The sequence below is a fragment of the Cyclopterus lumpus genome, chromosome 4 (assembly GCF_009769545.1).
Source record: "Cyclopterus lumpus isolate fCycLum1 chromosome 4, fCycLum1.pri, whole genome shotgun sequence".
NCBI classification, from domain to species: domain Eukaryota; kingdom Metazoa; phylum Chordata; class Actinopteri; order Perciformes; family Cyclopteridae; genus Cyclopterus; species Cyclopterus lumpus.
The window spans coordinates 23,123,065-23,140,150 of NC_046969.1; the positions used below are offsets into that span (position 1 = coordinate 23,123,065).

Sequence of the window (17,086 nt, forward strand, 5' to 3'; positions counted from 1 at the left end):
GTCCTTGTCACCTGGGATCACTCAACACTGGTTCCGAGTCAGCACAAAGTCCAGGTCCTGCCGTGTATATGTATATGTGTATATATATATATACATATAAAGCATGTTTTATCTACTCCTGAGTGGCCACATTTCCATCCACGTTTCCTCTGCATCTCCACTTCTTCATATTACAATATATATATCATATACAGAGAGATTTGAGTGAATCAAGCTTCCCAGACACAATGAAGACAGTTTGAGAACCACACTGAGCTAAAAAGAAAAAAAAGAAATCACAATAAATATTATTTTTTGAAAAGCATCGACTTGTCAATTTGATTTGACTGAGAATCACAAGAATGTGGCGGTAACTTCCCGGCACGTAATGTTTACATGGAAAATCTGTTTTTCTTCTAGAAATGGTAACTTCTGTTTGTAGTTGACATCCATAAAGTGAAATATACGACAGCGTTTAGCCCTAAAATTACGATTTCTCCATATTTTGTCGAGAAGAAAAGACATTAAAGTAGGATGGGAGCCTGAGCCTTAAGTTATTCCTGCACCAATGTGAGGGTCCCGGGAAAGAGGATGTCGGATGTGTCCAAATTGTAAAACCCTCTGATGCAAATATGTGATTTTGGGCGATAAAACATAAATTGAATTGAATTATTAGGACAATTGAATGCATATAAACACATTTGAAAGCTCTAGCACCACCTACAGGTCACTTAAAAAACATCACCACTAACTCTTCACCAGTTTGTCTCATGACGATTAAGAACTTAGCACACACGCTTATTAAAAAACAAGGCATGATGTCAACAACCGTGATATTAACATCAGTACATTACAAATTTTCAATCATATTTTTATTGGAAAATTATTGAAAACAATGTAAGCATTAAAAACATAGGCATTGGATAGAATATGGCTAGTACTCAAGCTTAAACTGTGTCCTTACAGAGTGCCTTAAATACCAAGCATTGAGATTTCTACACAGGATAGCTAAAAATACATATCACACTTTTACTAAATTGCCTTTATAAAATGTCACTGTACAATAAAGGTTCAACGAGTGGCAAATCTATACAAACATACTGTAAAGAAACCTTTTTAGTAGAACTATCAAGAAAAAATTAAAATATAACAAAATAAAAATAAATTTGCTTTTGATTATTTTTTTTTGAATATCTGAAGGATTTACCGTAAGCTCCAAAAGTCTAAAACTGATTTGTAAAAATTAATACATCGGCAGGGAATTAATATATTATGGAAAAATACATTAGTTGTGTTGCTTTAAAAAAAAAAAAGAAAAAAAAGGGGTACGTGGCAAACCAAATGATATAAAAACCCACAAGTATTTAAACACCGCTCGTCAATATTTCGGTCCACGGGGAGGAGGGGGGGGGGGGGGGGGGGACTGTCCCAATACAATGTACGCTGCCAAGAAAAGTTTTTCCAACTGATTAATGTGTGAAAATATATTACAAGATGTCTCTTATTCTTTCGAATGTTTTTTTTTTGTGCAAAAAAAAAATATAAAATCAACCAAGAATTTATTTAGTTAGCAACCCAAACTAGTGTACAGGGAGTCCACATTAGAAACTTCCATGCATGAAAAAACAAAACAAAAACAGGATCCTTACAAAAAAAGGCAAGATGTAAAATATTTACCAACAGATACAAAAATATCAACATGAATAAATTAATTTCTTCTACATTTTTTTTCTGCCCTCCCCCCTTTTAAAATCTCCAACAAATGGAAGAGAAACCCGGCAACCCGTAGAGAAGGGTTGCCTCCGCCCGAGCCCAAGAGGCCCCTTTTATACGCCGCTATGTGCCCAGAGTCAAGAGAGCCGGCCCCCCGCGTCCACGCCATCAGAAAGTGTGTAATACATGCACGACAGCGGTTGCAATTGCTTTACAACCATTAAAAGAAGTGACGGACAATCAGGAAGCGATCTTCGAGAAACTAATAAAGTGATAAGGCCTAAAAATTTCTGCGACCTGTTTAAAAAAATAATAAAATAAATCCTCTCAAATCTCAGCGACGGCGGTTCTGACGGCGGGTTGTTGTTCAGGCATCGATCTGTCGCTCGTGATAATGTACCGGCTTCTGCCACGTGAGAGACAGAGGGGGGGTTGGGGGGAGGGGAGGGGGTCTCATAGGAGGCTGGCGAGGCTGGTGGTCGGGCCGTTCTGGGCTTGGATCTGGACCGGAGGGGGGCCGTCGGTCCACTGGAGAAAACAGAAAAGGGAGAGAAAAATAAAAACCTCAGCGCCGCAGAACATCGATACAAGTGAAATGCAGGGCTGGGTAACTAATACCTCTAGTATAATAATATTTACATCATGAACCGTCATTAAAAATAAATAAAAAAAGAATGTACATTCCACATATTGGAGAGAAAGTGCTGTGGATCCAATTATGCCGATATGAAGACAGGTTAATGAGGTTATAAATATTCAGCTGGTACTTTTCCAAATGTTTGTCAAAGAAACCACTAAGTGTTAAATATGAGAACAGAATGAGTGTTTAACGCATGGCTTTCCCCAATTAACTAATATCTCTTTTGACATAATTAAAACTGTCATTTCAAGAAAAGAGAATGTTTCGTTACAAAGCGCATTTTACATAGTGGAGAGAATTGAGCTGAACGTAGCTCTACTAAATTAAACTATTAGGAATGTCACGTACACTGATGAGGTTATGCTCGGGGAGGCTGCAGGCGGCGATGTGGTCCTGCAGCAGCTGCTGGGAGAAGTTCTGGTGCATCTGGGCCGCCTCGTGGGCGTCCATGGTGTTCCCGAGGGCCTTGTTCAAGTCTGCAAGCACAGCGCACGGCACCGTCAGTTCTCGAGGACAGAGGTGCGTTTCTTTTGCGGGGCTTTTTTTTTTTTTTTTTTTTCCTCCTTTCTTCAACGTCAACGTATTAAAAAGAGCCTTATAGTTATCGCGATGTACCTTTCAACAGCGCCGAAGACCAGAGCTGAACGGACATGTCGGGGATCTTGCTGGCCAGCTGCATGGCGGGTACCACCATGTTGTTGCTTTCCTACAAAAAAAAAAAAGGAGAAAAAAAAAAAGGGAAACTTTTAGTTTAAGAAATAGAGACGGGTGCAAACCCCCCTATTGGAAATAGGCCCGCCCCCCCCCCCCCCCCCCCCTCCCCCTTTCACGGCGGCCATTTTGCCGCGTCGTCGCAGGGTAAACACCGGTGGGGGTAATGACATTGATTGCGTCTGGCGCCGGCTCACTGGAGCGATCGATGGAACGGGACATTAACGACCGCGTTTTAAATCACACCCGTGTTTTACGAGGCCGCCGCGCATATAAACCGTTAAAAAAATAAATTAAAAAAAAGGCTGATGTGTGAACGCAAAGGGGCGTTTTTGGATCACTCGTGGGCATAAAACATCAGCTTGTCATCCCCGAAATAATAATTAATGCACAGAAAATAAATAATCCCCACCACGTTATTACAATTTTTGCTTCAGATTAGCTACTGTAGGGAAATTAATTGTTTTGTCGAGTATGTTTTAAAGTACATTACATTGTTTTAAATTACATTTCTAATACTAAACATTAAATGTGTATCTCTATAACTACGCTATCTCAGGGTTTCTCTGTCAATAGATTTTGGGATCTATATCTAGTGGCTTTATAAAAAAAATATTGTTGCTTTGTCACCTTACATAAAAACACATGGAACGTCTTCATCTCGAGACGAGTCGTCTGACCTGATGTTCACATCCAGTCCGGCCACAACCAGAACTACAAGCTGATGTATGCGCGTTGTCTGTATTCGCCGTGAAATGCCACATTAAAAAAAAAAGTTAATCGTCAGAGCTAATGAGGCAAATAGCTCGTCACGTTCATTGCGATTCATTACATAAATTGTTCATAAATCTGTATGTGACGTTTATTTTCTTTTCGCCAACATTATTGTGGCGAACGAGACGGAGCGGTTCTGGCCCGGTGACCTCGCCGATCGGGCGTTCGGTGAAGCTGTCTCGTATTCATCGGTCTTACTCTGTGGTTGCCCAGAACGTAGAAGATGTGGCCGAGCAGAACCAGGGAGCAGGCGGTCAGTCGGTTCAGGTCCTCGGCGTTAGACATCTTCAGGGTTTCCCTTAGGAAGCGTCTGCAGCACAACAAGGCGGATATATATATATATATATATATATATATATATATATATATATATTATTCATATAGGAATGTGTGCAGATGCAAGGAAATGGGATGCGATTGCATTCAGTCGACGTACTTGGCCTCGTTGTAGCGTCCTTGAAAGAAGGACAAGAGTCCTCTGATGTAGAAGGCGGCAGCACGGAGGCAATGAGAGCTGAACGCCAGAGCAGAGACACAAGGGCGGCACGTTTAATAATGTCATCCGGTTTAGACAAAGTGCATTGCTTTAATGTATGTATATATATATATATATATATATATATATATATAAAGATATGCAAACTGTAAAAAACGTATGTTTCTTACCTTACTGGGAAGTTATGGTCTGGGTTTATTCTCTCTAGGAGGCTGTACAACTGAAGAAGAAGCAAAACAAAAGGAATATATTTATTGGGTACTTTCTCACCTGCGGTGTCATTTTTTTTTTTTTTTTTTTTACATCGTTGCATTTTAAGTTCTGGTCCGATTTCCTGTTCACACCGACTTCACGCAGGCGAAAACCAAGAGGAGGAAACACGATCGGTTTTTAAAATGATCGTCATCCTGCGTCATCGGGAATCCAAAATGTGATGCCGTACTTTAATGCTTCCGATGTCTGTGTGTGTGTGTGTTTCTAAATATTCGGAGCATTATGAGACTTTTAATTTGGCCACATGTGGTAAATAATGGAAGAGAGGGAAGTGCAAAAGCCCCTGAACGTGCTCTAAAAAGACTGGTGCGAACACACAGTGTGAAACTCTCTTTAATGGAGTTAATGCACTATTGAAGTACAGTGAATAAAAAAAATTTAAAAAAAGGTTTGTCTCTACTCATGTTTCCTTTATTTCAAAATAAGAGTGTGCGTTGATAACTATAATCCGCTGACTAAACAAGACACGAATCACATCAAATATTGTGCTGGACATTTTTAAGAGTTGAAGAATGAACTCATCAGCGCTCTCTGGTGGACAAACTACGTCATGGCAAACCCGGTTTCCACATCACAAATAAGACATAATGAATACCAACCACTTCCTCTTTTTTTTTTTCTCTCTCTTTGTTTATTTAAAGTGATTGATTGCAGTTCATTGTTGTAATTTAAAGAAGTGACCCGTTATTACTTCACTGACCTCCTGGTGTCGGTTCCCTTCCCGTATGTAGACGCTGGCTAAGTTGGTTACGATGTACGTCCACAGTTCCTGGTGCGTGGTGAGCTGAAACACAAACGACATCTTTGAGATCAGAGAGGGCAGAGGAAGAGGGGAGGAGCGAGGCGACTAAGACAGAGGAGAGAACAAACGGCTGACGCTACCCGAGGAAGGAATTCACGGCGTACTCACCCGCAGAGCCGTGGTGAACTGGGCCTCTGCGTTATCCATACAGTTCACCGAGATACAGTACAGACCCTGAGATATGACGAGAGGAACAGATCGGCCATTACAGACGGACATTTGTAACAACACAGGGATGTAGTAAACAAAACAAAAGAAGAAATAAGAGAAGAGCTTTCGTAATGTTTAACTGCGGTTTGCTTCTCATTAAAAATGTCGGCGTCCCTGACAAGTTCACAAAGTTCTTATACATACAAACCTACTGTATTCGAAATCAATTAAATCCATCTATCGCATCATTTTAAAAAAAAATTCCTATACCTGTTTTTATTATGTACATGTCTACTGCTGAATCTATGAGACTCCTTCAAAATAAAAAATGTTTTAAAGTCACAGTATTTTAAATATTTAAAAAAAAAAGAATCTTCATAAATAAAAGGGATGGATTAAAAAATATCTATATATATATATATATATATATATATATATATATTTTAACAATTTTTTTTTTTTTTAAATGTCTCGATTTGTTTTCAGTGGACATTCTAAACTTATTTAACTAGAATTTTTGCGTTGTTATTTGCGTTGCAAATAGTGACCCAGATTCACACGCACACACACAAACGTTGAAGTGACAAAGACTCACTAATAGCGTGTGCAGCTGAGCAGCGTGGTTGGTGAATAACCTGGGGGACTGTTGGCACAGCTGGCACACCTGAGAGATCTGCACGGAACAGAACAGGCCGTTAACGTCGCTTTTCCTCCTCCCGACAACGCCGCGGAAATCAAATCCTGTCGGACCGGATCTTTTATCTCGCTGCACGTACCTCTTGTAGCGCCGTGGCCTTGTGGCCCGTGACGAGCCGACACATGATGATGTGCTCCAGTAGAATGACTTGAAAGGTCGAGAGGATGGGGCTGCAGTCCAACACTAGAGAAACATGTAAGAGATCAGGCACAACCGAGTGGTGGGACAATGTTTGTTTATGGTTGTTTTTTTTTTTAAAGTGTGTTTTAGAGCAGCACAGCAACATGTGGGGCGACTCACTTTTTAGTTTCTCTAGTTGCATAAGAGCCTTATCTGTGTACTTCTGAGCTTTCTCCAGGTAGCCCGCTTGCATGGAGTGCATGACCGTCACCTGTGAAATGACAAGGAGTCGTTACGTGTCACGCTATCTAGAAGGACAACAACAACAACCACCACCACCACGACGACAGTCATTGTTGTTGGTTTTCTTTTGATTTCAAAGTCATAGGATGCGTCGTAAAAAACAAACCCAAATGTTGTCTCGAGTGTGGTAAGTGGGGTTTATTTCTCTCCGCCCGCGACGGGCTCAGCACCAGATTAGTGGTGCATTCTTTAAGAGGATAAAAGCACCAAGTGGTAAATAAATTCAGTGACACGCCCGGGAAGTGTTCTTCTGAAAACTCTTGTGGACGACACTGAAATGTCCTCTAAAGGAACATTTTCTCTCTTTCCAAGAACCACAATAGTCTGCAAACATAACATGTTTGTAACTTTTCTTTCATAGAAAATTGAGATTCAATTGTATGTTCGTAAAGAAAAAACGACAACACCACACGGTCTATTAAAACCTTGTTTTTCAGGGCGTTGCTCCTCGTGATACAGATTGCAAGCGCCAACTCTTTTTCACTCCCGTACAGACGGCGTGTTCAATTTGACTGGAGAGATAGATATATATATATATATATATATATAAAAATAAATCGCACAGACGAGCCATGGTCACCTGACAATGAGGCCCATCAAATGGATGCGTCTCTTACCAAATAGACGAGGACACACATGTGCTCCTTGGGCAGCCAGTGGAAGAGGTCGGCCGGGTTGCTGGGCAGAATCTCGTCGTCGTGGAGCGTCGAAATGGTCTGGATGCACTGCTGCAGCTGCTTCAGACACGGCTTCACGCTCTTCACCTGGTCGGACGCCACAACAGAAAGATGTGTATATATATATATATATATATATATATATATATATATCCATCCTGTCTCGGCTTCAAGCGGTTTGAGGCGACAAGACATCGAAATAGCCTCGAACCCGCCTTTGATATCAATGTATAACAGGACTCGGTTTGCCTACCTGTCCAGCATCCAGGTAGTGTGTGACCTGCAGGACCAGGAAGAAGACCCTCAGGGACTCCTTCTGGATGGGGTTTCCCTGCCAGTTTTCTACAATAGTTCCGCACAGCGTGAGCAGAGGATGCACCTCCCCGAGCTTCCTCTCCATTAGCAGCAACTTGGGAGAAAAAAATTAATAAATAAAACTTGATAGAATTTGATGTTTAAAAACAACAACTATTACAACTATATAGTTATTGATGGACACAAAACAAATGTCGGTGTCGGTCAAATAAATCCTTGTTTATACCGTTATGGTGCAACGGTACAAATAGCATAAAAAAAAAAAAAAAGGTAAAGTAGAGCAGATGACTCACCATTCCTTTACTGAGGAGAAACAGTGCCCTAAACAAGCAAAAAAAACACACAAAGTAAGCTTCTTTTTTTTCTTCTCCACCAGCCAGTTCTCACAATCAATCAATATTTCATAAATATCCATAAGCACTTTGTGCCACAGTTGTTTCGGTAGCAAAAGGGATGCTTCAGCAAGAAGTCAGAACTGGTTGAACCAGCAGATTGTCATTTGATAGGTGGGAAAACAAATGACATTTGCAAAAGCAGCTAAACACAACGTTGATAGGATTAGGATGTATCATTTTATAAATCCCAAAAATGACATCCCATGTGTTCTGGGGCTCTGTGGTGCTTCTGTAAAAAGGGACATTGGGAATGTGATGTCAGCCACGGCGCAGGGCTGCCGTCAAGAGTTTTATTGTCCAATTTCCATGTCTATTAGCGTGGTTTGAAGTCTAAACTTTAAAACACTCTACTGACCATCTCAAAAATAAAAATTCTAATTCACACGGGGGTTTTGTTTTTCCACGGCGTCGAGCAAAGACTAAGCTGCTCGCATTCTTTCCCCTTGTTTGTCGATTGCTATTTTCTTGCACGTCTGCCACGCCCTCCCTCCACCTTGTCTAAACTGGACCCGCCGCATCATCACTCAGCCCTGAAATATGTCACTAATTTAAGCTTCGAGACCAATCGTTGAACCGTGTAGCTCGGGGCAGGATGGCTGTCCCTCACGGTGCGTAGATGAGAAGGCAGTAACGTTTCAAATGTGCAAGATCAGCTTTTTTTTTTAAAAGACCTCAGGGCTTCAGTTTAAAGTGCTTTCAATAAGTACTTAAAGTAAAGTACTATTGTTCATGCACTATATGACGTAGAGTTTTGTTTTTTGTTTATCTATTGTATCTTATGTGTTGGATGCTGCCATTTGTACACCGTCTTGGCTAGGGCTCACTTGTCGTAGAAGTCTTTATCTCAATAGGACCAAGAAGATGCTTCAATATGCATTCGACAAGATCGGGTGGGGGGGGGCACGGACATTTACCTGGTATATTCCGACCCGACCACTCGGGCGTACTCGGCTCCGACCCCCAGCAGGTCACACGCCGACACCAAGTCTTTCTCCAGTGTATGAAGTTGCTGAAAGAAGCAATAACAACGTTGTGGTCACAAAAGTCTGGACTCTTGCAAAATAAAAACAAACAAAAAAAATCCAATTTTTAAAACACACACACACACACACACACAGCACAAGTGTGAGCGACGTGTCGTACGTGTGTGTGTGTGTTCTCATTTCTCAACTCAAAGCATTGGAAATGACTGTTGCGAGTGCAACAATGTGACCCCTGTGCACCGCCGTGACCCCTGATACATACCGCCAACTGGAACAACAATCTGCAGTGCCAGTATGGCGTTTGTTGCGATATCTGGATGGCCTTGCGCAGGAGGGGTTTTGCAGAGTCCACCAGATTCTGAAAATTGATTTAGAAATGGTGTATCGATAGTCAACAATCAATCATAAAAAAATATATATATTTTAAAGAAAACTATGCATACATTATCTTGCACGTAAAGCCATAATGCAATGTGCATGCATGAGGTAATGTAACGTGTATGATACTTTAAAAAAAAAAAAGATAATTTACCTGTTGGCAGAAGAGTTCTGACAAAATGCTGGCAGCTTCAAATTTGACATCTTCGAACTGAGGGACTTGTTGAGATATGAACCACTGCAAAACAAGAGATACCAACATGTTACCGGCGTCACATTGTCGGTGTTTGCCATCTTTATGAACCGATAATAATCCCGTACAGAGGCTTATTTTTGGGGGGTGGCTAACATCAGTAATAAAAAAAATAAAAAAAAACGGACGGAAAGCGGGGCCGGCCCGGGACACATATTTAGCCCCGAGAAGAAGAAGAAGGAGAAAAAACGCGTAAGAAAATCCTAAATGTCAACTTCTTTCCACGTTTGACCTTCTCTCCGTTAACGAGCTACTTCAACATTTCCGCCGTCCGCCCGTTTGTCCGCCGCCCGCGGCCTACACTCCGCCGCATCCCCGCTCTTTCCTGAATCGATGGTCCCTCACCGCTTTCTCCAGGTGGCTGCGGGCCAGCTCGCTGTTCTTGGTGTGGTGGTAGAGGACCGAGCCCAGCTGAAGGTGCGTCCGGGCCTCGATCCTCTGCGGCGGCTTGAACTGAAACACCGCCTGTAGACAGTGGACGCAGAGCCGAATTTTGGGCGGACTGGAGGTTCGAAAATGCTCCGCAAAGCCGAGAAGGGCGAGGTACCAGCGCTCCGGGGCCTCAACGTTTGACGCCATTTTCCCCGACAACAACAAGTTTTTCAGCGCTATGGCCAGACCGCCGGGTTGCCAGGTTCGGTCCTTTAAAACCCACAACCAGAGTGTTTCAACCCCCCAATCCATCACTTTTTTTTTTTTTTTTTAAGTAAACATTTAACCGTGTATGATGACCAACACTAATACAATACTTTCTACTTGTATATTTATTTATAACAATTTTTAATAAAAACACAGGGTACAACTGATCCCATTTTCTCAAGGAAGGCAGCAATGTTGTATAATTTCCATGTTGTGGGACCTACTACTCTTACTTCATTCTGTTTAATTGAGAAATATGAATATTTGTGCTTCCCTATGTGTCACAATAAGGTTATGATTGGAAAACCTACAATATGCATATGCTGAATCTCAACTAACCATATGGAAGATGTATAAAAAGTAAATGTTCATATCCAATAAAAACCTCTGAAATTGATCATTCTTGAAACAAATCATTGCACTTTACTGTGGATAACTAATTAATTTAACCACGCACTTGTTCAACTTTGTTGTGTGTGTTGAAACTGCTCCGAAAACTCAAAATGTAATGAACGCAGCATAGACTGATATCAGCAGAACTGGCAACCCGACGTTTTAGATAAACTCGCGAGATTTCCTCTCCGAACAACGCGACTCGCTCGTGGGTATTGTAGTCCAAAACACTACCCCAGTTCTTTCTTTTCCTTTTTTTTTTTTTTCAAGACCCAAATAATCTTGTGCGCAGAACCAGGCGGCGGCAGAACTTCGCTCGTCGCTCGTCGTCTATAAATAGCGCGACACACTGCGCCGCCGCTCCGCACCTGTCCACAGCGACCGTCTTCACACACACGGGGTGGGGGGGAAGGAAAGGAAAGCAAAGGAAAGGAGACGTGCAGCAGGCGGACACGCAAGTTGTGAGCGAGCCTCCCGACTGTGCAAGAATCTGCAGCGGCAGAGTGTCGTCAGGCTTGTAAACACGGACGAAAACAAAGGTAATTAAATGCAGCATTTAAGTGACATTCACGTGCCTGTTCATATCTTTTGCATAACTCTGATTCGCGTTGATTTAATCCAGGTGCGGTTGTTGTTGTTGTTGTTTTTATCAGCACCCATTAGTTGAAGAAAAAGTACAAGATTGTATATTTGATAATCTGTGTAGTATTTGTTTTAGTGTGCTGTAAAGTAATCGGATCAGAGAGCTGCCTTTACGAGCTGTCAGTGTGACTGAGGCTGTGCGTCATGGCTGGCTGTTGTTTTGGTTATTCTCCTCCATATTTTTTTAATTTCATTCCTCCTCCAGTGGGTGGCTTCCCCCCGCTCCCCACACATTCCTGGATGACTGACTGAGTTCTCCGACAGCCTTGTTAACCCGTGAAGGGCACACATGGACCCCCACGTGAGCGACCACCAGAGCCCCCTTCCAGTGTCCGAGGCCACCGGGCTGGCTCTGCCCCCCTCCGGCCAAGCAACAGTGAGCACGATCATTGTTTCTGTTAATACTCGCGCACGTGTTCACGTTGATGCCGATATGTGATGTATGTATATGTATATATATATATATATATATATATATTTAGAGCAGCTGTTATGGACCACAATATCCTTGACCTTGTTTACAAATGGCTGCGTGGAAAATGGGTCAACATCACATCGTTAACCTGAGAGTAATGAAACCCTGACGATCAGCTATTTGCAAATCTCAAGTGTTGTACTTATTGGGCGGTGAGTACATTGCATTTAAAAAGAACATACAAAATTAGTTGTTTGTTCTATAAAATGTCAGAAAAAATTCTCAAAGTCCAAGATGATGACCTCAGATGTCCACATGTTCAGTTTATTGTCAAAGAGGAAGGAAAAAAAAAAAGAGAAAATATTCACATTTAAGAAGCTGGAATCAGAAAATGTACTCGATTAAAGTTGTTATCAAAATAGTTGGCAATTTACTTAACGGCTGAAAACGTATCGATTTAGTCGTCACACATCTAAACACAATACTCTCTCAATAATCTCTTTTTAATAGGCACCGTTTAAATAATCTCTTTTTAAATAGGAGCTATTTAAATAAAAAAATAGTTTTTCCGATATCCTATTGTGATGTGATTTCTACCCCATAAACCCAACCGGACTCTCCGGCTCGGGGCAATGGAGCCGCCTGCTTCTCTGCCACAACACAACCGGCGCATCGCTGGAATTAGCAATGAGGTGACAGCTGATCTAAATCTGGCCTTTAGTTTACCAAGAAACTCTTTAAGTAGTGTTGAAGAAGGACAATCCTGACAGGCCTTTACTGTCGTATCACAGGGTTTCGAATGTGTGAATATACTAGACAATATTTATTAAAATTTTTTTTTTTTATTGTTAATAAATATATGAAATAATATAACAAAGCTGAGGACAATTGACTCCAGAGGAAGGTACTTTATATCCTGAGCATTATGCAAATACTCTGACTTTAACTTCAGTCTTTTGCATCTCTCTTGATGTACTCGCACACCAATATGGTAATCTGTAATATGTGCATCCTAATTTAAACGTGTAAATGACGGATTTTCAAAAGTGGGTCAAAACTACGGTTTAAGTTTCTTATCAGTCGGTCTGGTTGTTTATTGGGTTCAACTGGCCCTTCCTTCAGTGGAGCAACGGTTGGCCTTATCTCTTGTGATTCATGTGCAGGTGTTTGTGCCCCAGTGACTTTACTGAGGGATGATGCACACATGACGTCCCTGTTAAATGTTTTATAAGGATAAACCGGCCGCCGAATGGCAACATGAATGAATGGGTCGTGCAGATATCTTGAAGGGCCAGTGTTTGGCTATTTCGTTGTTGTTGATGTTGTAGTCTGACAACGATGTCTTCCAAAGCAGAGCCCATGTGAAACATGTGCGTCCCCCGTACAGGACTTGAGGCCCAGATGGACGGTGCTGGACTCCCTGCTGTGCGGGGCCATCGCTGGAGCTATCGCCAAAACGGTCATCGCCCCTCTGGACCGGACCAAGATCATTTTCCAAGGCGAGAACGACGCTGCATGCACACAACGATGTCTCGTGACCGCTAATCCTCTTAGTAGATGTTCAGCCCTCGAGGGAGAAGTGTGATCTTTAACCCCGAGTCTCTTGTGTCTCCACAGTGTCCTCCAACAGATTCTCAGCCAAGGTGAGTTCAGGTTCCTACACCGGCAGGACAAAGTTAAAAGGCGTGGTAAAATGTGTTAATGCTGGTAATTAATTGGTGACAATTTTGATAATTGATTTATTGAAAGTATAAATAAACAAAAAAACATTTGGTGTTTACACATTCTCATATGAATATTTCTTTATTTTATATACAATTCTAAATAAAGGCTGCACAATTAATCAAATTGTGTGTGTGTATATATATATATATATATATATATATATATATATATATATATAATAACAACAAGTAGTAGGTCATATAGAGATGTTGTTATTTCTATAAATAAATATATACATAAAATAAAAAAACGCAGGAGGTGCAATATCTTTTTCAAGGTGCAGGATCTGAGATTGAGAGCATTTCGACTGCCTCTCGATGGCTCTCAACATGGCGCCCGCGGCTAACTGTGCTAACAGCGCAGTTTTGAAAACGGTGGTGATAAAGCAGAGCGAGCTAACGGTGTTTACCGGAGGGGGAACCGGAGTCTGGAGGGGGAGGGGGTGGGGGCGCTACTAAGAGGATTTTGCAAAGAATTTTTAATGAAAAGGAAAATAAAGTGTTTTAAGAAAAGTTATCACTTCCTCTAATATTGTAAATCATATGTCTTTTTACATTTTATATATTAAACAATTACTTAATTAATATAAATAACAAAACAACCCTAGTTGGACCTCTGGGATGCACCTGGTAGATCTTTCTTCTCGTATTATTTTACCCTATTATGTCACAGCCACACTGGCGCACACACATGTGCGTGTGTGCGTGTGTGCGTGTGTGCGTGTGTGCGTGTGTGCGTGTGTGCGTGTGCGTGTGTGTGTGTGTGTGTGTGTGTGTGTGTGTGTGTGTGTGTGTGTGTGTGTGTGTGTGTGTGTGTGTGTGTGTGTGTGTGTGTGTGTGTGTGTGTGTGTGTGTGTGTGTGTGTGTGTGTGTGTGTGTGTGTGTGTGTGTGTGTGTGTGTGTGTGTGTGTGTGTGTGTGTGTGTGTGTGTGTGTGTGTGTGTGTGTGTGTGTGTGTGTGTGTGTACACAATCACTCCTAAAAACCACACGTGATTGCGGCCCCTCGAACAGACTAAGATTATCACGTTAGCTCCTTAGAGGGGCGTCTGTCTCTGCGGCTAACCCAGCGTGTCCATCACCCCCAGGAGGCCTTCAGGCTCATCTACTGCTCCTACATGAAGGATGGGCTGCTCAGCCTGTGGAGGGGGAACTCCGCCACCATGATGAGGGTCATGCCCTACGCTGCCATCCAGTTCTGCTCTCACGACCAGTACAAAGAGCTACTGGGGGGCTACTACGGCTACCAGGGGAAGTGAGTAGAGCGTGGCTGTAGACTCTTAGTCTTGGTTTTTATTATTATTATTTACTACAGATGTCTCGTGTTTGTTTCAGAGCTCTGCCTCCCTTCCAACGCTTCCTGGCCGGCTCCCTGGCCGGCACCACCGCGGCGATGCTCACCTATCCTCTGGACATGGTGCGAGCCAGGATGGCAGTCACAGCCAGAGAAATGTAAGCACCCAACCCCTGTTTGTTCGAGTCCCATAGCACCCACGACCGTGCACCGAGGGCTCCCTCTCTTATGTATATGTGTTGCCTTGCCACTGTCCCTTTTTAATGTCACATAACATGCTTTGTCTCGGGACAGGTACAGCAACATCATGCACGTCTTTGTGCGGATCTCCCAAGAGGAGGGCGTCAGGACCCTTTACAGAGGCTTCACGCCCACGATCATGGGTGTCATCCCATACGCGGGGATCACATTCTTCACATATGAGACCCTCAAGAAGCTGCACACCGGTACCGACCACTTTACTTCTCTTTCTTAAAGGGGCAGTGCGGGAGATTTGGTGGCGATCTTAGCGGGTGCCGAATGCAACCACCCGGACACCCCTCCGCTCACCCCTCCCTTTCCAAGACGGCGGTACCGTTAGCCGGTAACATGCGCTAACGTAACAGGACGCCACTTTGGCAGCAACAGAAGTCAGACGGTGTTTGGCGGTACAACGTGTTGCTTCTGGCGTTACCGTAGTTTCACGAGCACCTCAGAGAACTTCGGAGTCAGTGTTTGGTTTGTCCGTTCTGGGCTACCGTAGAAACATGGCAGCTACGTGCCACGTGGCAACTCTTAAGATGATGAAAACACAGATACGAGTGATATATTTCCTTTCTGCTAATAAATCCTGCATGCTGGCCCTTTAAATGTCTACGTTCGGTTCAGTGAAGTGATATTTTCCGATATTAAATGTTGAACTCTTTCTTTCCTTTTTGTGTTTTTCCTTTCCGCTCCAGAGAAGACTAAGCGACCCCAGCCGTACCCCCTGGAGCGCCTGGCGTTTGGCGCCTGCGCCGGCCTCATCGGGCAGTCCGCCTCCTACCCGCTGGACGTGGTGCGCCGGCGCATGCAGACGGCCGGCGTCACCGGCTCGTCGTACGCCACCATCCTGGGGACCATGCGCGGGATCGTAGCGCAGGAGGGCGTCATGCGCGGACTGTACAAGGGCCTGAGCATGAACTGGATTAAAGGGCCCATCGCCGTGGGGATCAGCCTCACCACGTTCGACGTCACGCACAGCTCTCTGCTCAAACTGCATCGGATGGGATACTTCGCACACTGAAGTCGCAAACAAAACAACAACAAAAAAAAGAAGACTTGGCGTGACGGGAGGAGGCAGCAATAAGAGGCCGTCCAGCCGCACGGTCCGTTTCCCTTCGAGGAGGAGGAGGAGGAGGAGGAGGAGATCTGTTGTGCACAAAGAAATGCCGTTTCTCACACTCACGTAAACGCACAATCAGGATTCACTGACGGGAGGTGGAGCGCGAGAGGAAATAATAAGTGTCTTTTTCTTTTTTTTTTTTTTTAAATCGTCGTTCTCGCAATCCCAACTTTTGTTTTGAAAATCCCGTCGCCTGTCAGGGCGGCGCGAGGGATGAACGGAGCAACGGTGGGTCCAGAGAAGTTATGTTCTTTTTCATGGAAAATACGGAGCACTTTAATAAGGTAATGCTCGCACTTTATTAGACGACAGCGATAACTTGATTTTTATTGCTTTTTTTTTTTTTAATTTGGAGGGACGTTTTTATTTCAATTCTAATCGCGTTGCTTTTGTTTTTCCTTTTGGTCGTTTCAAATGAACTGAGGGGGGGGGGTATGGATTTTAATGAAACGGTCATTATGCAATATGTTTAATTTTTTTTATTTCTAGATGGTGCCACTGAGGGTTGAATTAAGATTGATTGTAGGAGGGTCATCATGTCAGCAGGACTGCACAGTCTCACTGTCCATCTGGCATGAGGAGTTGTAATCTCATAAATATGTCTAATGAGTGGACGCAAATCAAATAAATCTAAATATATATATTGTTTTATGTGCATATTACTATGTCATTGTTGTATCATTGTTTTTAAGGAGCTGTTAGCCTGAAAATAAATTCAAAAAAGAAAATGGCCAAAGCATTCAACTCAATTATACGTTTCATGTGAATAATTTTACATTCACATTTTCAATATAGAGTAATTCCTCCCACAGCTGGGAGCGATGAGCCCTTTTGGCCACTAGAGGGCGCCATTGGATAAACCAAGCCACGTTAAATAGAAATGGTCCCAATAGACAAAGATCTTCAATTGGTAATGTTGCGTTCACTGACTATATCTTTGTTGTGGTCTTACTTACATA

General features: G+C 42.8%; 2 protein-coding genes across 4 annotated transcripts; one reads left to right on the forward strand and one right to left on the reverse strand.

Moving 5' to 3' along the window:
• Nucleotides 1–1,521: 1,521 nt before the first annotated feature.
• mau2 (MAU2 sister chromatid cohesion factor) lies at nt 1,522–10,285 on the reverse strand. Its single transcript, XM_034531066.1, has 18 exons — nt 10,005–10,285; nt 9,561–9,644; nt 9,291–9,386; nt 8,960–9,054; nt 7,944–7,971; nt 7,589–7,744; nt 7,276–7,422; nt 6,536–6,626; nt 6,315–6,418; nt 6,134–6,211; nt 5,497–5,562; nt 5,287–5,370; nt 4,484–4,533; nt 4,254–4,331; nt 4,016–4,127; nt 2,948–3,038; nt 2,681–2,808; nt 1,522–2,220 (listed from the first exon to the last, which is right to left on the reverse strand). The coding sequence occupies exons 1-18, from the start codon at nt 10,236–10,238 to the stop codon at nt 2,146–2,148; spliced, it is 1,797 nt and encodes a 598-aa protein (XP_034386957.1). The 5' UTR covers nt 10,239–10,285; the 3' UTR covers nt 1,522–2,145.
• A 711-nt stretch (nt 10,286–10,996) lies between these two features.
• On the forward strand, nt 10,997–16,876 carry LOC117729601 (mitochondrial coenzyme A transporter SLC25A42-like). 3 transcript variants are annotated; one of them, XM_034530842.1, is made up of 8 exons: nt 10,997–11,230; nt 11,539–11,709; nt 13,136–13,247; nt 13,366–13,391; nt 14,559–14,725; nt 14,806–14,922; nt 15,059–15,210; nt 15,703–16,876. In XM_034530842.1, the coding sequence occupies exons 2-8, from the start codon at nt 11,623–11,625 to the stop codon at nt 16,026–16,028; spliced, it is 987 nt and encodes a 328-aa protein (XP_034386733.1). In that variant the 5' UTR covers nt 10,997–11,230; nt 11,539–11,622; the 3' UTR covers nt 16,029–16,876. The 3 variants fall into 3 exon arrangements, with proteins under 3 accessions (XP_034386733.1, XP_034386731.1, XP_034386732.1); XM_034530840.1 differs by having other exon boundaries at nt 11,101–11,230; nt 13,100–13,247; nt 15,703–16,124; XM_034530841.1 differs by having other exon boundaries at nt 11,101–11,230; nt 13,103–13,247; nt 15,703–16,124.
• The last annotated feature ends 210 nt before the right edge of the window (nt 16,877–17,086 follow it).